Raw genomic sequence first — 23,913 nt, 5'->3', positions numbered from 1 at the left:
GAAGTTAAAATAAAAGATATTGTAATAGAAAGGAATAAAAAGTAATAAAAATATTAAATATTTAATGTAAGGAAAAACACATGAAATTAAAGAAAAAGATGATAAATTTTAAAAATACTTTCATTTAAAAAGAACACAGAGAAATATTCTCTACATAGATAAATTAGGAAAGCATACTAAAAATGAGGGGAGGCAGTGTGCTTATTTCTCATGAAGACAACACTTTTTGAGTTTATCCCTAAAATATGCACGGATGTGTGTATTTTACTGTTGAAATTTAATTGGTTAAGATTACCATTTACCATACATTATGAATCAAGCGAACATAGATGCTCACTCATTTACTTCAGATACAAAGCTTTTTTTTTTCAAGTATGACTCTAAAAGGGGAAATGAGCTTCGTTATGTTACAAACATGTATTTCTAATGCTACCCAAAATATTATGTGGCTTAATAAATGCTTGTCGCCTCTTATTTGTAACCCCGACATGTTCCGGATAAGCACATTCTTTTCATCACAAGTTGTGTTATTTCTTTTAAAACTATCGAAAATAACAGTTATTAATTGAATTCGGGCAAGTACAATGTAAAATGTTGGGTTACCTTGCATTTCTCATTTTGTTTGTGTTTCTCTGTTCTCTCCCTCCAAAATATTCTGTTAGCATCCCTTCTCACTTAGGATGCATTGGGAACTTAGTGAGAACCTAAAACACTGCTTGGTTTAGAAGATGTTTTGTTTTGTTTTTTTCACCATCAATTACAAAATATTATATTGTTTTCATTTAAACAAGTATCTCAAAAATAAAAATAAAAAAATAACATGTTAATAATTTATTTTTAAAAAAAAAATCAAACAGTCCCTATTTCTCATGTTTTACTGTTCTTTATTTTCATTTTTTTCCTCAATTGTATTTTTTTAAAATTTGTTAATATTTTAACACAAAACAAGGTATTAATTGTTTTATTCTATTAAATTTTCTCATGTTTTAAGCAATATTCACCAATACAAAATACCATTTCAATATGCGTTTTAGTCAAATGTACATCTACATAAAATTTTCCAAACACACCATATTCATTCGTACGCAACTAACAAATGAAAAAAAATTCTTCTAAAAGTAAGTTATCCTAAAATTAATTGTTTAAAATATATTTTATTTGACACACAAAAAAAAATTACCCAGTAATTTTTACAAAATACCCCAAGTAAGCACATATAATGCTTATTTAAACAAGAACAAACACGGGCCCAAGAGCATCATCCCAGTAATACAAAATAAAAATCTCCCAAAAATAAACATCCAAACCCGCTTGCTTACCGGCAACGAATCTAATTTAGATTCGGGAAAATCTAAGACACAACAAAACAACTTGTATCGTACCAAAGGAAAACCTAAGGACAACTAATTCTCTTCGTACATATAATGCTTGATATGGTCGGCAAATCTTACGCCTCATTTGTTTTAAGGTTTGTAACATAACTATATTTGGTTCATATTGATTTAAATACTTATCTCAAATATACTTAATAGTTTACACATAATTTTAAACTATACCAACTTTAAATCAAATGATTTTACGTTTAAACCAAACAGGCATAGTATCAATATTTTCATCTTTGGGCTTATGAAAATATAATAATCCTTTGACTAAAGTGATGGTTAAGTAACTAATATTTTTAGATTTTTGTTTGCCATAAAGGAGTGGTGTAGTTAAGAGAAAGAATGGCTCACAGATGAACTACCATCTTCAGATGGGCTCCGGAATAACCTTGATCGAGATTTCTTAAGTTTAATAAAGCCTGGCTCTTCATGTTCATAATTGGGCTATATTCAGGGGCCCAAAGTAAAATTATTTCACCAAAAAAAGGCTTGAATCTTATTCAAACTTTGTTAGTATAGTCACCATGATGAAAACATTTCCTTCCCAAAATGAAATGATATATAATAAAAAATGCTCAATCTTTTTTAACTATTTTTCATCTATTTTCCTACGTTTTGAATATTTCATTTCCGTTATTTGCAAGCCCTGTGCCAACATGATTAAGCCTAAAAGATGAGGAAAATAAGGAGAAGCGCCCAATAAAATGTCGTAGGGGAATATTTGTTCTAGTCAAATTAACGAGGTCACATGTTTTACGATGGGACTTTCACAACGGCCCAAGTCAAGGTTTGCATGAGAAACAGGGTTCATGTTCCTCAAAGGAAAGCAAACCACGAATTCGTAGGCTTAGGGTTGGTATGTACAAACATTTGTTGGGTTTGAGAGAGATTATTTTTGGTGGGTAGGGGGTATCTCTATGCCGGAGACATGATTCGAGCCAAAGATCTTTTTGGGTAGAGACATGATTTTAGCCTAAGATAATTGGGGCTTATCACAGTGCACTGATTAGACTAAATAACTTTTTGAGGGGAAGTGTCATGTGGAAACTCAAGTTTAATGGGTCCTCAACTCACTTTTTAGACATATGATAAGTAAATTTGGCGTTCTACGCGTCTCTCTATCACCTATCACGTCACCATTTAATTGCCAAATTGCCAAACTTTGGTGCGACAAAGTCTAGTCACACACTACTTTTTTTCTTCTAATATATTTATAGCTGTGCATAAAGTATTGAACGATGGATGTATAGATACTTCTTTTTTGTGTAATTATCAACCAAGTTTTTACAGAACGATGATAAATACGTTTCGATAAAGAAGAAAAAAAATCTCAGCAAAAGGGTTCATGAACTAGGCAGATTTTTCAGATAAAAGACAAAATTATGCTTACAATTAGCTCCGATATAAACTTGTTTAGAAATTAGATCATAAAGCAAACGTTCAGAATTATCAAAATTTCAGCTAGGTTCGCAGTTTCCTAAGAATAAACAAACTATCTTGTCTACGAAAGATGAGACGGTCAGAAATTTTAGTTACAGGGAAATTTAGTTATAGTGTGTTTAGTTCAGATTAAATATTACAAAGAATTGTTCTTAAAATTTTTTAAAATTTGAAAAAAACGTTTATTTTAAAATTTAACCAAACATGCGCTTAATCAAGCACAGGTTCATAACTATCAAAATCTTAGAAAATCGTAGTATTCATATTGAGAAGAATTAATGATTTAGTACAATCCCTGTAATTATTAACGCGTCCTATTCTTTACCTATTTGCCCAGACACTACCTTTATCTGAAATAAGAAATTTCATAAATGAGATCATAGGCCACACTTACAAATGAGTGACACAAAAAGTAGCCATTAAATTAAAATGTGAGCTGAAAAGAGCTTCTCATTTTCGTGACTGAAGGAGACAACGTTAGTTGGCAATCATCTAATGCATTAGTAGCACAATAATTGGTAAGAAACACATCAAATCATATCATATACCGTAAAATAATAATGGAGAGAGCAACATCATATCATACACGTAGATAACAATTATGCCGCAGAGGAAAGGAGTGTTTGTACCCCCATCAATTTTCTCACACCCCCGATCTACAGTCATGGAAACTCTTCAGCTATATATGTTTAACATGTCCGATAAAAATGAACTTAGGTAATGTAAATCCTTTTATTGTTTTTTAATAATTAAACCTCTTACTTTTATTTATGCATGTAATATTAAGTTGTGTATTTTTTTAATTTTCGCATTCGAAATAAGATCATGTATAGGAAATAACGATACTATGTTCTCATTCTATACCAAACTAACTTTGCTGATTCCTTAAAAGAAATAAAATGCATGACCATAAACATAACTAAAGTATTTTCTCACTCTATACGAAACTCTAACATTTGCTCCATAATTAAAATAACCAATCCTTACAAATTTATATCAACAAATAATACATTAGACTAATATTAAGATATTAATAGCAAAATTATTAATTAATATAATGTATTATATTGTTAGTATGAATTCATATTATTTATACTAATAGTTTTTTCTTTAGAAAAAAATATTAATAATGATTAAATTTTAAATTAAATTATTAAATTAACAAAATACACTTTTGATAAAAAAAATTATTAAAAATATCAGTTTGTTAATTTAATATCTGATTTCATATAATCTTGACTCATATATACACACATAAAAGAGGAATTTATATAAACTTTAGAAATAAAACGCAATTATTTTTGTATGATGATATGACTTTATTAATATCAACTTTTTAATTGATTTTACGTATATAATAATAATAATAATAATAATAATAATAATAATAATAATAATAATTTTATTAAAAATATATTATTTATTGTACTTTCATAATTTTGTAATAAAATTTCCCTTTTTTTTAGTAAAATTTTATATAGATATATTTATTGGACATTATATAAACTTTCACAGAAAAATGTAATAAATTATTGATAAAATATTTTAATTTAATTATAAAATAGAAATAAAAGTAAAATATTAGAGAAATAATTTAGTGAAAACATAGTATTCGTTTGGATCTTTGACAAAAAAAACATTTTTTTAGGTGTCAATGTACCTAAAGTAAAATTTGAAATACTCATGATTTATTAATTATATTTAACTAATTTCTAGATATTTATAATAATGCTAACAAATTATATAGCATATTTGAATTTTTTTTTTTGCAAGCTATAGAACAAGTAACGTTTACAAGCAAAATAATAACAATAATAATAACAAGTAACGTTTTTGGAGGGTGAGTGTGATTTCAACTTTGTATGAATATTGATAAGTTAAGTTTCTCATTCATTACATAAACATTTTTAAGTTAAAAAGAATGATAAATAATTTATTATTTATAATAATTTTTATTACATTAAATAAAAATAAATTGAACACGTAAAAATATATAAATTTAAAATAAAAATTTATTTAAAAATTAAGATACATAATTTTTATTAATATATATAATTTTAAAAACAAATTCAAATTTAAATTATGGTTATTTTAAATTATAATAAACTTAACTTTAATTTATCTAAAAAATCTGCATTGTGTATCAAATTTTGAGGCTGAAATCAATTAATATTAAGAAGTATTATTTGAAATTAATAAAAAAATATACTTTATACAGGTTGAGTCCCGTATCTTAAGGATGATGAAAATAAATCTTAAGAGTACTTGAAAGAATAATAATATAGAATGGATATTTAATAATTTAAATAAAAATATAAAAATAGCATTTTTAATGTCTAACTGTAAAAGTTTCAAGTGATAAGAAAAACTGATTCACATGTATACTTAAAAATATAATAATTTATTTATGTTAAAAACATTTGATAATGTGAGTTAGAAAACAAAAAAGAGTCGGAAATGATGGCAGCACTGACAAGTGGTTGGAGAAGATAACCTAAAAATAGGTATAAATAAATAAAGTATTTAATAATGGTTGTGATGTGCAGTACTTTTATGAACACACCCACACGTGTGTATCCACGTGGGAAGTTGTGAGTGGATGGTACACAAGAGATGGGCACTCTCATTTCAACCTTGTCAGATTGCACGTGTTTGCCCTTAGGTCCCCCCTTCAACAGTCAAGTCATGCATGCACTTCCATCCCTTCTTCACTTATGTTTATTAAATCTTAATTACACTTTTTCAATTTATTATATTTGCTATTGGTAATAATATAAACATTATGTTATAAAAATACTCAAACGTGCAAAAGTTTCAATACGTTAGTCACAATACATCAAACACAGTTTTATCTATCGCAAAATTCAATTTTAAAACCTAAAAAATTTATCCAACAAAATCACTTAGGAATAGTCTCAGTTATGTGGTGTTTGGGAGAAAAGATACCTTTTTATTATTTTTATTTTTTAAAAAAACTTGAAGTCAGTAGTGAATTTGACATTCTCGCACAGCACGGACACTGTATCACTCCAATCAAATCGTGAAGACAGTAGAGACATAGAACCTGCTCTTGGAATTTCTCTTTCAATAGGCTCGAATTGAGGTAACTTCTTTGAATGCACTTGTATGTTTGAACACTTATATAAATAATTTTTGACCCATAATTATTTTCAACAAATCCAAAAAATATGGAGTCTATTTTTAAAAAGGTGTTATCCAAAACATGCACGAAGAAGAATACACAATGAATTTGAAAAGGCTCGGTCGGTGGGAGGGGGAAAGCAAGGTAGCATGTTTCTGTTAATATTTAGATATTCAATAATGAAATGAAAACTTCTGTACATTCATTTTACAATATTTTTTGGAAGAGTATTATGAGATTTATGTTCTTATAATATCTTAATTCAAATTATTCCAAGACTATAACTATTCATGTTAGAGTGGAACAAAGTTACAGTTAAAGATCTTTTAAAGTGGACACCCAATGTTTCAAAACTCGCCACAGTTAAAAGGATATTTTGAGTCCCACATACTTAAGAAGTTTTTGGCACAGTATTTGTTCTATTATACAACGTGGTGAATGTCAAACTCACTGTTATGCAACTTCTTAATGAGTGATTTACGTCAAAGCAATAATAAAAATTCCATCCATGTAAGAGAAGAAAATTTCCAGCATCACTTGTCTTATACACTGATTCCTCTTTTTATTTAATTTTCTTTGCAAAAACGATTGATTAAATTTTCTCGCAAGCATCACTCTATCATAATAATGTCAACATATCCCAGTATTGAACACTATATATATATTTTTCAATAAAAACGATAACGTGTGTTTATTAAATGATGGAATAACATGCTATAGAATCATTCTTTCACCTTTGTGAGGGTTAATGATGAAGTTGTCATTTATAGTTACATCGATGAATGATTACATAATTTCAGCAAGATGCCATAGAGCCTTCTTTCACTCTCGTTTACTTTTGTTTAGGGTTAATGATGAAATAATTGTCATCTTATAATTATATCAGTAGACTATTACATGATTTCATTTTAAAATATGCTCGGGGGAAGAAAAGATGGGTAAAAATAGGAGGTAGTACGGAGAGAGGAGAAAATTTCCACCACTCGAATTCATTTTAAAAAATTTAAACAAAATGATTAGTGAAAAAGTGATGTAAGGAATGGGTTAGGGGTAATATAAACGCGTGAAATGGGTGGGACCAAAGGGTGAGGGCACAGTGCAGTGAGAGAAAGAGAGGGCCGCACGAGGGTGAGGGTCAGGAGAGCAGCTTGGCACAGCATCGGGTCGTACCCACAACTCATCTTTTCTTCTCATTACGATTCTTGCTGTCTCCTCTATGGACCCACCACACCCTTTCTCACTAATCCCTATATCCACCACAAGACACAACATTGTTTGCTACAATATGCATAAATCTATATTACACTAATTAATTATTTTGACTCTCCATATAATCAGAAGTTCCACCACTCATACGCACTCACCCTCGTATGCTCTATATGTTCTTCCTAACAATGTAACCACTAACCCTTTTCTCACCCTCCTTAGTCTTTTTTGTGTCCTCAATTGTGACTTTCCTACTATCAATCACTCGTGCACATCAACTGCTCTAATCACATTCATGCCTAATTAAGTACTTTTAAACATGAACGTGCGGTTGTGAATCTATTTATCCTAACGTGATAAAAATGAAAGGGAGAGTATCCTAATTCATGGCTGTAGGGGCCTAACTTGGGCTAAAAATGAAGAGAGCGTTCAAAGGTTATTTATGGACAAGTTTGAGTTGGTCGTAGGTAAGGTTAAACATATTCCTTCACTAGCTTCAGGAGTGAAATAGGGTGGGAATCATAAACCTAGCCTAGCTAGATACTTGCCGCGTCTGTTGGGTACTTTATCGTGCAATCCATTACTCTGCAATTTCATTTTCTTCTTATGAAATACTATTGTAAAAGGGTGAAGTATGTGTGAATTTGTGCAACTGTTATTTCATTCTTCAAAAGTTTTATTAGGCTTCGTAGGGAAATTTCGTTGAAATTTCATGGCGGACAAGTGATTGAAAAAACAGTTTCGCTTTCTTGTCGATAAAGAAAAGCTAATGATTTGAGAAAGCAATCACACGTCAAGTTTGTTCTATGCTGACTCATTCCTTTATATTTTAACTAAATTTTTAATTAAATTACTTGTCGCAATTATAAATAAAAGGAATTTTAATTTTATTTAAAATTTTAAAGAAGATTAATTGTATAATTTCGTGGAGTATTTTATCTGTTTACTCTCCGATTTCTCAACCGATTTGGTTCTGGATTAACTGAATTTCACCCACGTAAAGTCAAATAAAACCTATCTTGATTGCCTTATAAAAGTTTACAAAGTTGTTTTTTTGTGACCAAGCCTTGGTAATAGTTACTATGTAATGTTCAATACGTAACAGAGATGTTATTAGTTGATTTAAACTTAGATGCATGTTGTGTTTGATTTGTTGCTTGGACCGAAACATTTATGAGAGAGGGTGTGGGATTTGAGGACACACAATGTTATAGAAAAAGTGGGAAGTTATAAAAGGGAATGGCGATGGACCCAAAAAATTTAAATTGAGGCTTGATCTTGTCTGATGTTTCCTTAGCACAAGGACCATTTTCTGAAAAATTGACTAATCATATGGGATTTTGAAGGTGTGGGTTGCATGATATTTGATGCATAAAGAAGTGATATATGCTACTATTTCAAACGCTTCTTCAGTTTTGAATCTCTCTGCTGCGTCAGCTTACCCTGTATCAACTGCCAATAATTTTTTTTAACAATTATTATTTTTTTCATATCATTGTAAGTTTGGCAGTGCCAGGTGAAGGAAAATTTGGGTAGTCACATGCTTTCTTCCAAATTTCTTTTACAATAAAGTCAATAAATATATTTCTGCACACACATGCAATAGTCTCACCGGAAATTAGATTTGAGACAAGCATTATTTCAAGTTGGTTTCTAATTAGGTGCTCCTAATTTATCGTCCATAAAAACTAAGCATAAAAGAATCAAGAGTTAGGAACACTAATTAATTGCAAAGAAACTCATCCTCCGGAGAAGAAGAGGTTTCTGTGAGTATAAAAGGCAAGGTTAATTTATACACCATAATTCAGCTAGATGAACTATAAAGATATGGTTCTCTACAAACTAAGCAACCTATGATAATTATGTATGGTTGCTAAGTCCGAATCTCATCGATCATTTCAACCATCGTTGAACCCTTTTGTAATTTTTCATTTGGAACTGAATAAAATAAAGTAAAATACTTTGAAGATTTGAAGCAGAAGGATGCTGAAGCAAATAAAAGTTTAAGCTCCCTAATGAACTAAGCTCCAGATATGACATATATGTAAGTTTTAGAGACTCTTGTGACATATGAAAAATAAGATCTACTCAATAATTCTGAAAGCTGAAACAGATCTAATCTCTTTCACATGTTAGCCGCACGTAATTACACACAATGCAGTGGTATCAGAAAAAGTAACAGTTTCTAGTATGACATAGTACCATCTTTATGTTACAAATCATAGAGAAAATGATGACACAGCCTTGGCTCAGTGCTCTCCACGCTCATGCCAACACAAAAGCATGGCGATGCAACGGCGAAGAATGTAGAATTTTGCACGCTGCTTCTTGACAAGGTGGCTGCACTTTTGGCCAAAAGACTTGCAAGGATCACAAACTTGTTGTTGCTGCTGCTGACTGTTTTGGCTTGTGTTGGTTTCCTTCACTGCCATGAATGATTTTTCTGGCAAGTTGTGTACTGATTCTGATTTGCCACCATAAAGCAGTAAATATAATGGTAGAAACATGATGGTAGCTTCAGCTTCGATTAGGTATTTATATAGCATAGAAGACATGTAATTGGGCAAGATAGGAAGCTAGTAATTCTGGGTCTTCTAGATCAAGTATGGACTGTTACTATTGCAAACCACCAGTTGTCAGAAGCATATGAAAATAGAATGGGCCAAGGTTGCTATATATTTTACCCTCCTAGGTACTAATTCCTCCAATGTCATTGTTTATTATTATTATTTTGGGAGAGGGAGGGGTAAAGTTAAAAGGAGGAATACTCATTGTACTCTTGAAGTGTGTTGAATTTTTTGTTTCTAAATATTAGATGCAAGACAAGTGTGTGATGTTAAATTTGACAGTAATATATCCTTTTTTTTAACGAGTGAGATTTCTCGGTTTAAAGGCTAATGTTTCATTCAGTACTAACCATTTGCCTACTGAGAAGGATACAACTGCTGGCCCAGCCTATGTGTATGCCTCATATATGCAATAAGACAGACAGAACTAGCGGAAACTAAATATCTATGGTGCCTATTCAGCCCATAAGAATTGTTTTTTGTTCTTAAAATTTAGTGGATATAAGCATAATAGAGGTTATCTTTTCTTCTTGTTGCAATGTTGTTTGTGGAAATCATGACATGAACTTTCCTTGATGAAGGATACATATGTAATGTCCGGGTCACATTGGTCACACTTGCTACATTATGTCTAAACCGTGCAAAACTAATCATATTTTGGCATTTCCAGATTCCTTCTTATTTTTTTGGGTGATAACATAAAGTGAAAAAGATGGAAGTTAGATGTTTGATGAACTTAATTATAGCTTCATTTGGGTCACAATGTTCCTTTGCATGCCTGCAATGTACCCTTAAAATGATATCATAAAGCAAAATTGGAAGATATTGATGAATGTTGACAAGTTGATAGCTATATTTAGATTAAGAACTTAGCATCCAGTGTACTATTTTTGCTAAAGAGATTATGTAAGAGTGAAACTTGACAAGAAAGTCATATGCACAAGTTGAGCTTCGGTTCTGTTCCATGACGTTAACATCTTAATTAAGCTGAGGTCCCCTTCACGGGACCTATTTTGGGCTAAGTCTATATCTTGGATTACCTTTTTGGGTTTTAGAGTTTGAGGATATACCTTTTCTATGAGGGGTCTTCATCTAGCATAATCTAAATTAAACTCCATGATCATCGTCATTGTCTGAAAGAGATTTATAATTTCCGTTTTAAGAATGGTTAGGTAAGTCCTAGTTCTGGTTGAAGATACAAGCAAATAAACCAAGGAGTGCTATTGCAAACCACTTGCACATTTCCCTGCACATGCACCATTTTGTCATTTAAGTGTCTCTTTACATGTCTGATTTTGTGATTTTCTGTTCGATTTGATTTTGACCTACTCAAGCCGGGATTTTATTTAGCTTAGGTGTTAAAATTTAATTTAACTTTATTAAATTTAAATAATACCTGAGAAAAATAAAGGTAAAAGTAACAAGTAAATAAAATACTTCACATAAAAATTACATGATTCAATGAAAAAAAAAACTGTGTTAAAAATAAGGACTTCAATTTATAAAAATAGATTGCTTTTATGAGAAAATGTCTTGGCAAACACTCAGCGCATAATAAGTGGAGTGTAAAGATACTGTTAGTCTACAATAATTTTAAGCTTATTTAATTAAAATTATAGGCAAACCTAGTTGTATAAACTCTTAACATACATATTTGTAATAGTGTAGTAAATAGTGGTTGAAGAGATATGCAAATAGCTATATGTCCCTCCAAAAAGATTTGCCCAGGTAAAGCGCAGCCTATCCAGAACTTAATCTTTTTACCAAATAAAAAAAATTATTTTTTTAAGTAATCACTCCCCTCCCTGAAAATACCATTGTACGCAATAATTTATATATTTTTCATAAAACTCGTATCAAGTACCTTTGGTTGGCCAAGTTAAAGCCATATTTTAGTGATATGTATTTAATGACTCGTATGCGTTGATAATTCCCTATTTGCTCTGTCTTCTTCTCATAATTTATATTGAAATGTTCTACATGCTACAATTTATGTTGGTCAATATGAGCTCCCTCTCCGGTGTAAGAAAGGTCCAGCTTAGCAGTTCTATTGCGATATATAGATATCTCTTCGTTTATAAGCAATTCAAAAATTAAATGAGATGACACCAATATATTACAACAGTTTCAATCAAAACATGGTTTCTGATTCACATTAGTTTGGCTTCTCAATTTTTACAGAGTGCACAAGCATTTTTTGTTGTTGAATTTTCTCGGTGCCCAGGTAGGAATGCCGGGTTCATCTTCAATTACAATGGCTGAGTGTCAGTTTTCGCTTCAAAAGCTTGATCTAGTTATTGCTTTTGTACTCGGCCAGAAAAAATGTGACAGCCAAGCAGCATAATCTTGGTGTCTACTTATCTATACAATCAAGTCTACATATGTTTTAAGTTCTTGACTGACAATGCACTGCCTGAGCTTGGACAATGCTCGGCTCTCCAACTGCCGGACCCTCTCCATGGACAAACCAAATACCCTGCCAATATCTGACAAAGTTTTCTCGTAGCCATCCTCAATACCAAATCTTAGCATGATTATCCTCTTTTCTTTTGGGCTTAAGATATTTAGGAGGCTTCGCACATGCCTCCTCATTAGCTGTTTTGCAACACTCACTTCAGGGATTTCAATTGAAGGATCCGCAGTAATCTCCTGCAATTATAATAAGAATGAGATCAATTTGGACATTTATTATGTTGTGTTGTCCATCAAATGCTGAGGATCTATTCGAGCATACCCAACAGCCTCCAACAATGGGAGACCAGCTTAATAGAAATTTACCAAAGCAGCATGACAATAGCTTAATCCAATGCTGGAAGCTCATTGCAAGGATACTAACACACAATCACAAAAGCTTAAAACAAATACAGGAAAACAAGAATAAGATTTTGTAAAATTCCCAGCTGGGGCCAAAATGAATAGTCACTTCAATCAATATACGATAATTTTGCTGTAGGTAATCTCTGCAAGTCAACAAAAGCAAAAGCAAGTATATTATGAATATTTAAATGATCCAACTTCAGTAAGCAACCAAATAGAGTCTAGTGACTTGAGCCCACTCGCTTCTGACATATTTGATGAAATACGAAAAAAGAAAATTGTTTTTATTAATGCTAGAGAATCACAGTTAACTACTGAATGAACTTTACCAGAGCCTCAGCTCCTACAACAAGGATTCCTTTCTAGTAGCAACCACATTTCCTCTCTCCAAGTCACAAATAAAAAGCATACTACCCTATCTCTGCTCCCCTCCCCTATACACCCAGTTTCCACCAACAAGCCTAACTAACAGGTGCTGGCAGGAGCAACTTTCTTCTTTCTAGAATATACTTTCCACAGTGTGCCTCATTTGGTCAGGATCGAGCAATTGGTTCCCATCAGATTCTAAGGGTCTAAAATATTTAGTTAGGGATGTTCATGGTCTAGTTCTAGAGTGTGTCTAATTCAGCCTGAGGATCAACCTAAGCCAAATTTCACAGTTCACAAACCATAGTTCACTGGTGTTCCAAATGATACTAACAAGTATATAAACATATTGTGACATTATGTGAAAAACATCAGTATAAATGAATAGGTTCAGTTTACTCCCAAAACTCTAAACCAAAACAATCAGTAAAGAAACCAAACCATAACAGCCTATGTTAGTATGTTTAGGCTGTGTAATATGTTTCCCATCCTTATCTTCTACCATGTTGGAATATGATCTATCTACCATCTCTTCCACACCCTGAAAAGCCTTTTCAGCTGCTGCTGCTGCTGATTCATTACCATAATGGACTCATTTTCATTTTGGCTTTCTTTGCAATCTGATTTCCACCATTTTGTTCTTACAATAATCAGCACAAGCAAAAGACTTAGTACAGGCACTCACCAATTTAAAATGAGAAGCTATTCTATATAATCATTATATCGATATAGATCTTTCCTTTTCCCTGTTTTCAAATTATAGATCTAATAAATAGTATCATACCAGGGAGAGAAACATTCATTTGAAGGCCCTACCTGGTAAGTCTTATCTTGGTCTGCCCACACGGTTTGGTGCATTGAAATTGGAGTTCTTGCAGCATATAGCAATTTTTCCAACTTTTCTACTGAAATTCCTACCCTTCCTGCTATTTCTTCTTTGGTGGGGCGCAGATTTCCTTGTCGAATGTACAATTTTTTTGCTTCTTTGACCTTGCCCAGAAGACTGTATAAATTCTCCTGGAGATAATATGATCATTCCATGTTATAAAAGTAGAATTTGTGCTTGCTACACAGATAACATACTATTTAAAAAGTTAATGCAACAGTAACATCATTTTGTTCTTTGTCAACATACAACAATCTCAAGAATACTGACACTTCACAAGGAGGAAGGTTAAACTTGGATTACTAGATTATTGATAAATATACAAATTGGTTTTACCGGCAAACGGATCACCCGGGAATTTAGAAATATGGCCTTCCTTATTGTATGCCTTATCCACCAGTATGCATAAGTACCAAGCCGGCAACCAGATGCAGGTTTAAACTTTTCAATGCTCTTTATGAGGCCTGTACTTCCCACCTATAACATCACCAGAAAATGATTGTAAAAGATGCAGCTGCTATTCATGTATTAATGATTGCAACAGTTCTCAAGAAATAATAGAGAAACTTTAGCTGAAGCTTGTTTTTACCCATTTGCAGCTCCAACTTGAGCTTAATATTTATTTTATGGTTTTTCTTAGTTCCAAAATAATTTACAACACATACATGGCAAACATAGTATTAATAACTATGCAAGAGTCATGTAATATAAATAGACTTTGGTAGTGAGGGAGAACGGAGACTTTTAAGGCTTACCTGCAACATGTCCTGAAGGCTGAGGCCATGCCCTTGATAATGTTTAGCAATGTGAACTACCATGCGTAAATTGGCGTGAACCAGCTTTTCTTTGCTTCTACTACCACGATGAAGCTGCATCTGCAAGGCATAACAACTAAGGCCAACAACATCAGCCCATTCAACCAAAGTTGGTTCCCGCCCGAGCTGAGATTGAAGCCTGATCTTTACTTTTTCCAATCTTGATAAATCCTGTTACATATTCCACATTAGGGCAAAAGAACCTTAATGGAACATACAGTGCATTTAACGTAATATGGAATTCCAAGTGACACCTGTAGCTGAGTAATCAATTGAGCCTCTTCTTCAAGGGTCAATAGTTGCTTTGATTCAGGAACTGACAAGAACGAGCGCACAGGGTCATTTTGATCAAACCCATCTTTTAGCTTCTTTTCTACATGTAACCTTCCCCGTACATCAGCCTTTCTTGGAAAGTAACTTCCTTCATCAAGAAGTTTTAACTTCGATACTTTTCTCTGTTTAGATCGTCTTTTTATAATTCGTGTAGACCTCACAATCTTATTCTTTTCGACTGAAGAGTCAGCCAAACTTGAGAAGTCCAGACTGAATGGATATTTAGTCATTATTATCCAAACAAATTATCCTATAAATGGAATAAACAAAGAAAAGAAGTCAAAGCCAACCACAAAGATAGAACTAACCAAGAAGGAAGTGGATCATCATCGTCAGCCTTAATTGATTTCATCGCTGCAGCTATTGAAGCTGCTTGTTTTGAGGCTAACAAAGCTTGCTCAGCAAGAGAGAACACAATCCCCGGCTGACCATCCGCAGGCCTCTCTGAATCAATATCAACAGGCCTAGGAGTCAAAAAAGCAGCAATTTCCCTAGTTGGAGAACAAGTCCATCTGCAAGACACCATACAATCCATGCACCCTATAAAAAGACAACTTTGGATGTGCAAAACTTTAGCAACTACAACTGATGAACGCAACGCAAGCTCGCAATTCAATTTATCTTACACGTTCTGTAAATGAGACCTGAGATGCAACTGCTGGATAAAGTCATGCACTAACTGATCAGCATTGCCAATGTTACTTTTCTCATGAACTAAGGCCATATCCATCTGCCTTGTATTTAATGTAGCCTTTAATTAAAACAAAGAGAAGATTAATTCACGACACGCACAAAAAAAGATATCATTACGCATAACAAAACTAAAATGCAGTCTAAAAAATATGCATTTTAAGAAGCCCAGTTACGATGAAACTAATATATGAAAAAAAAAATTGAACCTCCTTATTATTGACGTGAAGTACAGGCCTATATTCATCACGCTGCTCTTGTAAAAGAACCGAGGTAGGAAAATGCTGAGATGCAAAACTAGAAAACCATGAGGCAACCGCAGGAGCAGCTTGTTCATGGAGCATCATTACTGCACGAGATTTTCAACTCAGCGAGTAAAAAATCCACGAAACGTGGAAAGGAACATAGTATCTTGGCATTGCATTCTTAATAAATACCTCTTAAACCCTTAATTTAAACCTACCTTGTGCTACCAAGATGACACTTAACAATTATACTATATATCATACAACATTACTCAAATTATAATGACAATAAAATAAATTGAGAAGCCAGAAAATATTAAAATAAGGAAAATGGAGTAGTTGCAATAAGCATACCTAAAGGTGAAGGAGAAGAAGAAGGAAACGATGGAGATGAACAAAACATAGTATTAGCCACACTCAAATGCTTTCTTCTCTTCTCTATGTTTACGGCTACGTGTCCAATTTCAGGCTTCTATGGAGGAGTTGCATTTGCAAAAGATAATGTTGATATTAATATGGAAAAACCTTTCTTTTCTATTTTCTCTGTGTTTTCACTTAGACCCCTCAACTTTTGTTTTGGGCAATCCCACAGAAGAAAAAGATTTTCTTTTCTTTTCTTTTTAATTAAAAATGCCACTTTTTATTTTTTGGTCAACAAAAAATGCCACTAACTGTGTTGCCCAGTTTCTTTATGTCCAACACACCACTTTGGACAGTAAAGTCCAATTTCAACTGGACCCAAGAAAAGACCAGCCCGCCCGTTGAATCACTGAAGCTTTTCATTTTTTGAACTTTTCATTATTCACAAAAAAAAGAAGGAACTTTGCATTATTATTATTATTATTTCTATTTAAATTTAGGATGGTGAACTTTGGTCTAATGTGATTTATAGTTCAAGCAAGCCTAGAATGCAAGAGGGAGATTTTAATTACACAAAAAAAATTAAGAAAAAAAAACTTGTTTCATTTTATACAAAAATAATATTTCATCTCTTCAATTGTATTTCTTTATTATTTCTTCACCTGCTCTTTCAAATTGTCTGATGTGAATTAATCATAAAACAATAAAGTGTGTTGTCTGGTGGTACTTATAAAGTACTATGCACACCAAATGGTCCAAAAATGATTGATTGTGTTTACTATAAATGTCATCCTCCTACTATAATTACTTGCTATATGTGTAGCAGCTATTAGCTTAATGACATGATTGTGAGCAGGAGACCCTAATATGTACAAAATTTGGAGTTGGTCCCCCCCACCCCCAATTGCATTTAATGACATGCTTGTGAGCTGAAGACCCTTATCTTAATTATTTCAAACATTATCAAAATGGACTGAAAATAGCAGCAGTCATGTAACATTTCTGCAGATATCATTTATTTATCTCAGCCATGGAAGGTTAAAATATTGGGATACTCAACGAAGCAGTCGTGCGTGATAACGGAGTGCAGTTGCTTAAGAAGCACAAATTTAGAGTTTTTGTATTGTATTATATGTATATGATTGATTATAATAAAATCTATTTGTGTTAAAGTATATTTGTTGAAAAAGGCTTCTATATTATTTTATTTGGATAGTGTAAACATATTATTTTGCTCAGTAACTGGGAAAAATTACAAAATTATTTTGTTTATATTAATAATATTGAATATTTTATTAACATTTAAACTAATTTTGAAATCTATATTATTTAGATTTATCTCATATTTTCATTATAAAAAAATTAATAAACAAAATAACTTGTTATACAAAATTTATCATAGTAAAAAAAAACAGATGAAATAACAGCATTAAAGTAATAAAACACTTTTTTTTTTGTGAAAAGTGATAACCACTTAGTTGATATAATTATAAGCACTAGTACAAGTGCTGGCAAGGAACAAAATCAAGTTGAAAATAGTTTGAGACTTAATTTGTTAAACTTAGTTCATGAACCCAATAAGTTGAACTTAAACTGAAAGCCGAGTTTGTTAAATAAATGAGTTACTGTAGAGTCTATTGTTTGATGATGTACGATGTGTTGCTGCATCATTAAAAAGGTTTGAATAATAACAAATAGTTAACAAGTTCTACCTATGATTATGAACACATTACTTTGTCATGAATTCAAAAACCTAAGGTATCAAACTAAACTAATCAAGATGAAAAAAACTACTGTAAAGCAACTATTCACCTCAATCAACCATTCATCTTATCTGCTTTAATGTTTAATCTTTTATGTATAAATTTTGGTTTCTTCCGCATAGCTTCCAGTTTCAAAATGTCGCTGGGATACAGCTGTATCAGCAGACCCAGATTTATCATTATAATTAATGAAAGGTAAATAAAATAATTATAAAAAAATGACCGGCTAAAAACATGGGGATATAAATTCATTCCTGAACATGGAAAAATGTGTTAAAAAGGGGTGTAGTTAATGTTTGCTCCCAAAGTTCCACCACCTTTTCTTCTTTCTCGACTCACTTGAAGGTATATCTGGATCAGTAGAAAAACATGCAATCGATTAGCCAACCAATACCCAATATTTGGAAAACTAAATCAAGGGAGGGGGGATATTAAGAACAATTAATTTCAATTGGCATAATGAAGGGTGTGGTTGGATTAATTAAAAAACATGGAAACAACTTAATAATGTAATTTATAAAAATTTTAGAGGGAAAAGGCTCTTACGAAGTGAGGTTGTACATAGTTTACACAAGTGGGGGTATCCACTATTTAATTAAGATTAAGGAATAGCTCAACTTAAATTGAACTAAATACACCCTTGTACGTTTCACGGATAATCTCACTTAAAGGACTCTTGATTCATAAAATTTTTTTAAATATATTTTGAATAAAAAAAAAATAAAAAAATATATATATATTGCTTTTAGAAAAGCAAAAACAAACTAGCACGAAATTTCCGCATAGATAGCCAAAGAAATTTTTCCCAAACTCAGGAAAGCATCAATCTTCTATCAAGTATCCATTAAAATAAATTCCATTATAGTGATTGAAATCATTTGCGAGAATGTTTCTGAAATATAAAATTTGTAAAAGTACCTCCTTGGGGATAAATGGAGTTGTAATGCACCTCTGCCCAAAAACTCAAGAAAATTACTGCAATAAACGAGCATATTAGTGAAGATGAATGCATTGAATCAATTAATACGCAAAGAAAAAGTGGTCCAAAAATTCATACAAGAACAATTATATGTGATACAAAATAGTGATCACAATTCACAAGTATTCAAAAAATTGTTTGAACAGCTATATTTCAGATTTCCACTAAAATAGAAAGAGATACAAAAGCTACAGAAGCACTCAAAAGTACTGCATCTTGAAAAGCATGGCACCATTGCTTTGAAAGGGAAAAAAAAAAGGGTCAAATTATGGTCAAGATACAGAAAGATTCAAGAAATAATGTGACATGAACAGAATTTAAGAAGGAAAATAAAAGATTAAAGAGAAGAGACCAAAAAATGGAAAATGAAAATTTAGAATAGAAGAAAGGAGAAGTCCTAGCAGAGGGAAAAACCAGCCTCTGCTTGGCCTGAGCTCAAGTAAGAAAATATATAGTAATGATAAGATAATCCTCTCCTTAGACTCATCACAAAGGAAACCAACCTCCTTTTGGCTTCTCAAAATGAGGAAGAATCTCTATGCAACAGGTGTCCTTGAAAGAAGTCATCACAAATATTCTCACACCATACTGGAGGAAAAAGGAAAAAAGAAATTCAAAGATATTAATATAAGTGAAAAGACATCATTTCATAGCTATGTCCAAAACTATTACAAACTTAGCAATGACATTATCTCTAGAACTAGACAGGTAAACCGTTTGAAAAAGTTATTAGGGGGAATTAAAAATTGGAGGGGGTTTACATACTTAACCAGGCAACTACACCTCAAAGTTTTGACATACCCATGCTTAAAATTCATGATTTTTTTTATAAATATTACAAAGCTTCATAATAGACTGTTTATTAACACCTCTGTAATATGAAGGATATGGTTCAGACTACTGCAACATCCAAAAAAAAATGATCCATTTTATAAGCAGATAGAACACCTAAGTTGTCCATAGACAAATAAAAATGATAAGCATAGCATAAAGCCAACAACAAAAGTCAAACTTTCAAGCAACCCATGGGAAATTAAATGGCCCGACCACACTACCAATTTCTCTATGCAAAACATTTTATCTCGAAGCAAAGAATAATTGGACAAATGCTACCAAAAAAAAAAATGTAAGAGTAATTAAGTTGCAAAAGTCATACTGAATCTGCAGCTGCTTGAAGAGTGACGTGATCACCCCATTCTCCACTCCTAGTTTAATTTAATGAAAGTAAAGGGACTGTTAGTTAGCCAGAAGAAAATACATGTGCATGTGAGCGCACGTGCAGTGTATACACAGAGAGAGATCATTACTTAGACATCTTCTCCAAGTAGTCATCATATTCCATGGGAACATATCCATCATATATGTCTGGATTCGATTGGAGCTGGTTAAAAACACAATTCAACAAATAAGAATCCAAGAATAATGGTACAAAAGCAGAAGAGATATTATAAGCCAGACAAGCATTAAAACAAAAAAGATAATACACTAAACAACAGACCTGATTGACAATTTGTCGTCTCACAAACTTGTGGTGATCAGGTGCATGATACAATTGATCAGATAAAGCACGGAACTGGGGAGGAATGAAAATAAAAAGATTATTATATGAAAATTACTCTAAATATCATTACTGCTGAAAAATATTAACTAGTATGTGATTAGGAAAGTTTTCTAGGTTAGGTTGAGAAATTAGATTCCTGTAGCTCATCCAGTGTGGAGGGTACCAGTGTATTAGGCTGCTCAAAATCTAAGGCTTTTTGTTTGTTAATTAAAGGTAGAAATGGAAAATGGAGATGGATGAACAATAGAAGCAAACACAATATTAAGGAACTAAGAAGGGGAGGAAAACTAGAAAACATCGTAGTCTACTAAGACCCAGAAACATTGAAAATGAGTTCAGAAACAGAAAAGTAACTAAATAAATCTTGAAAATTTATATTTAGAACATTTTCCTAATCATGTAATAATAATTGATACTACTCAAAAATTACATCCTAAAACTAATGAATCTACTCTGCCCCATGGGCTTTTCTGAATATTGGAAACAAATGAACATTAGAAGCAACAAACCTGACAATTACCATCACCTTGTACCTTGTGCTCCACAAAGTCATATAACTGCAATCTGTTTAAAAATTTACACAGCTTAGTTTGGCATGTCGGTTATATGTCTGATAAAAGAAAATGTACACAACCAATAAATTCTCAACCAATAACTTATTTACAAATTCAAAAATGACAAAACAACCCAAAATGACTCGCCAACTGTGAAAACAGCTTAAGCTTTAATTATAGAAAGAAACAAAAGTGGAGAATGACAACAAAAAAGAAGGAAAACGGTGAATATTCAGTTACTAGAGAAAAATGATACACATTGTAGCAGCAATTATATTAGGTTTCACAAAGAAAGAAAATTATTTGTCACTAATACCTATCCAGAAGCCTTTGATGATCTGAAGTTGCTTCATCGATTGAAGGAATTTCTCCATTAATTTTTGGAACATGCTAAACAAGAAAAGGAAGGCATTTGCATTCCAATACACAAGTCAAACAACTGATAAAAAAATGAGCTTTCTAAAAAGTGTACTAAATGTGAAAAGCTGTAGGTTGATAATAAAGGGATAAAATTCATCATTAAAAAAATAAAAGATAGAACTTCTAAAATTGAGTGCTTGAAAAACCACATTGTTAGAAAACCAAAGGATCTTGGTATCTATTTCGTTCTACCGCTCAGAAAAAGACCACCATATATCATACAGTGGATGACTTAAATCAGAACTTGCTGCAAAAATAATGTTTGAAAAATAATGAACCACAGTACTAAATGTTTCAGCAACTTATAATTGAAAATGATAAAAAATTATTTACTATAAATTCCAATTGATTTAATAAAATAAGTCCACAAAGAAAATTATCACTAGAAGTTGACAAAAATATAACATAGTGAATTAGCTGCTTAGTACCTAAAAGATAATTAAAAGATCATAAGTATATCTATTTATTGCTTCAATAGCTGATCCAAAAAGGAATCTACAGAAGAACATACAGGAATTGGTATCATTTGACTCAATCTCCTCCCTACTTCATCATCAAGTGGATAACTGTCAGTTAGCTCTAATGAATATTCCTCTTTTTCACAAGGACTTGAACATGAGCTAGATGGTTCTTCATCACCAACTCCTTCTTGGGTATAATCATGAACTGCACGTGTAAAATATTTGATTAAATAAACCAATACCCATAAAAAACAATTAAGTTCCAACTATAATTAAGAAAAAGCAGTTTATATCTTTGATGATACCTCCTGAACAATAGTTCACCATTGAAGAGTTATGCCAATCATATGCAGGCTCAGTCTCAGAAACATGGAACTGCTCTTCACCTGCCTGTAAATATCCTGAAGATTCAGCAATCTCCAGCTGTGAAAACTCTTCTTGAAGTGTGCGGGCAATGATCTCATCATTCTCTACATGGTTACATTCATTACCATAATGGCTATGAAAGTAGTGTCCATTATAGATGTCACCATTATCATGTTGAATTATGTTGCCATAGTATCCAGGACTATAAGCAGGGTCACCGTCAAGAATATTAAGACCCCATTGAAAAACATCTGAATGCTCATATAACACCATCTCAAAATGTTAATCTGGAGAAGGATTCTGAAACATTCTTCAGACAAAGTTGAAAGGATTCCAAACTAGAAAGAATATACCTGTACAAATAAGCATACATGAGAAGAGTGGAGCATCAGATTTAACCAAGACAATGACATACAGCCATTTGGGAAGAAATCATAACATGGAAACAGTCATCAAAGTAGGTACTGTTTTTCAAAGTTTAACATTAAGGAACTAAATTGGAGGTATAGATGCAAATTTGAGGATGTGAATCTTTAGATGTATAGAAAAGATAACCGTTAAAAAAAAAACATAAATTGTCCCTCTGGTGCTCTAGCATGACAGGCAGAAAAGTCTACCTTTCATACATGGAGTGAATGGAAGTTAGCTAATAAAAGTAATAACCAAGCGGATATAGCTATAGCTATAGCATATTCCCCTTATAAAAACCCAACCCAAGTGAAAGCATTCTCCACGTTCAACTCCAACAGTAATATATAATCCAACTAGGACAGGTTCCCAGATATTGGTCAACATGGATTTAACTATTGAAATTTATAAAACTATATGATAATCGCTTTCAACATTCAGCTTTCAACACCACCCAATATTATTATATCATCAAATGAAACGTCCACTTTGCTCTCCTTTTGGGGAGAACGAATTAAAATGCGCCTCCTCCGAGGATCTTATGCCTCAGAAAAAATTACAACACTAAAGTAGAAGCCATTTAACATCTATTACCCTCCACCCAACCCACACCTCGAGATTACCGCTTACACAACCCGACCCAAATATGTTCCATGACAAAAGTTTCCAACTTTGAACACAAAGTCCATGTGATCCAATAACTTGCAGAGAACCAAACACTGGAAATAGAAATGTAAATATAAAAAACCAAAAATTGAGCAAATTAAGTGAGGAAAAAGAAGAAGAAAAAAAGAGAGTTGAGAACTTTCCCACCTTCCATTCAGCACCAACTGAATTGAGAAAGCTAAACACTGGGAAGAATGAGAAAAAGGGTTGTTGTGGAGAAATCACTGTTCACATAGGGAAGGTACAATTGCAATAGATGACGAAGATGGATGCATTGAATTGAATGAATGAATGAATATTATTATTTATGATACGAGTGGGAAAAAATATAAATTAAAACAAAAAAGGTGCACTTCAATTCACGCGCTTACACACAGTTTGTCATGCCGTTTAAGGTTGAACACGTTGGTTCCTTAATCTTAGAGTGTGTTAATTGTATTTATTTTCGAGGCACTAGCTTGTTTTTTATGTTTTAATCCCAAGCAT

At 32.3% G+C, this 23,913-nt stretch overlaps 3 protein-coding genes across 10 annotated transcripts; all 3 read right to left on the bottom strand.

Annotated features, from left to right (window-relative positions):
• Nucleotides 1–9,410: 9,410 nt before the first annotated feature.
• LOC113863748 lies at nt 9,411–9,797 on the bottom strand. The gene has a single exon (XM_027497434.1). The coding sequence runs from the start codon at nt 9,723–9,725 to the stop codon at nt 9,420–9,422; it is 306 nt and encodes a 101-aa protein (XP_027353235.1). The 5' UTR covers nt 9,726–9,797; the 3' UTR covers nt 9,411–9,419.
• Nucleotides 9,798–11,737: 1,940 nt separating this feature from the next.
• On the bottom strand, nt 11,738–16,466 carry LOC113861160 (RNA polymerase sigma factor sigF, chloroplastic-like). Of its 5 annotated transcripts, none has more exons than XM_027493780.1 (9): nt 16,244–16,466; nt 15,854–15,993; nt 15,581–15,705; nt 15,263–15,466; nt 14,876–15,164; nt 14,562–14,792; nt 14,143–14,283; nt 13,737–13,937; nt 11,738–12,386 (listed from the first exon to the last, which is right to left on the bottom strand). In XM_027493780.1, exons 1-9 carry the CDS (start codon nt 16,290–16,292, stop codon nt 12,099–12,101), a joined length of 1,668 nt encoding a protein of 555 aa, XP_027349581.1. In that variant the 5' UTR covers nt 16,293–16,466; the 3' UTR covers nt 11,738–12,098. The 5 variants fall into 5 exon arrangements, with proteins under 5 accessions (XP_027349581.1, XP_027349580.1, XP_027349582.1 ...); XM_027493779.1 differs by having other exon boundaries at nt 11,835–12,386; nt 15,263–15,508; XM_027493781.1 differs by having other exon boundaries at nt 11,835–12,386; nt 14,876–15,149.
• A 1,445-nt stretch (nt 16,467–17,911) lies between these two features.
• Nucleotides 17,912–23,913, bottom strand: LOC113862782. Of its 4 annotated transcripts, none has more exons than XM_027495981.1 (11): nt 23,799–23,913; nt 22,293–22,706; nt 22,038–22,192; nt 21,423–21,496; nt 21,062–21,116; nt 20,490–20,564; nt 20,299–20,372; nt 20,148–20,196; nt 19,495–19,579; nt 18,931–18,987; nt 17,912–18,363 (listed from the first exon to the last, which is right to left on the bottom strand). In XM_027495981.1, exons 2-11 carry the CDS (start codon nt 22,624–22,626, stop codon nt 18,302–18,304), a joined length of 1,020 nt encoding a protein of 339 aa, XP_027351782.1. In that variant the 5' UTR covers nt 22,627–22,706; nt 23,799–23,913; the 3' UTR covers nt 17,912–18,301. The 4 variants fall into 4 exon arrangements, with proteins under 4 accessions (XP_027351782.1, XP_027351781.1, XP_027351783.1 ...); XM_027495980.1 differs by lacking the exon at nt 23,799–23,913 and adding an exon at nt 23,575–23,725 and having other exon boundaries at nt 17,951–18,363; XM_027495982.1 differs by lacking the exon at nt 23,799–23,913 and adding an exon at nt 22,971–23,009 and having other exon boundaries at nt 18,091–18,363.

The sequence above is a fragment of the Abrus precatorius genome, unplaced genomic scaffold (assembly GCF_003935025.1).
Source record: "Abrus precatorius isolate BTA unplaced genomic scaffold, Abrus_2018 Scaffold3, whole genome shotgun sequence".
NCBI lineage: Eukaryota > Viridiplantae > Streptophyta > Magnoliopsida > Fabales > Fabaceae > Abrus > Abrus precatorius.
This window is presented reverse-complemented; position numbering and strand designations above follow the sequence as displayed.

Bases quoted from the DNA above. Each gene is read 5' to 3' on its own strand.
- LOC113863748 (XM_027497434.1), bottom strand. From the start codon at position 9,725: ATGTCTTCTATGCTATATAAATACCTAATCGAAGCTGAAGCTACCATC.
- LOC113861160 (XM_027493779.1), bottom strand. From the start codon at position 16,292: ATGTTTTGTTCATCTCCATCGTTTCCTTCTTCTTCTCCTTCACCTTTA. The intron at 15,706-15,853 runs GTTCAATTTTTT...TTTTAATTAAAG, and splicing joins TTCACGTCAATAATAAGGAG to GCTACATTAAATACAAGGCA. The intron at 12,387-13,736 runs GTAGGGCCTTCA...TTATAATTGCAG, and splicing joins ACCAAGATAAGACTTACCAG to GAGATTACTGCGGATCCTTC.
- LOC113862782 (XM_027495981.1), bottom strand. From the start codon at position 22,626: ATGGTGTTATATGAGCATTCAGATGTTTTTCAATGGGGTCTTAATATT. The intron at 20,565-21,061 runs GTTTGTTGCTTC...ATTCCTCCCCAG, and splicing joins AAGGTGATGGTAATTGTCAG to TTCCGTGCTTTATCTGATCA. The intron at 20,373-20,489 runs GTCTGTTGTTTA...GTTTTTAACCAG, and splicing joins GACGACAAATTGTCAATCAG to CTCCAATCGAATCCAGACAT.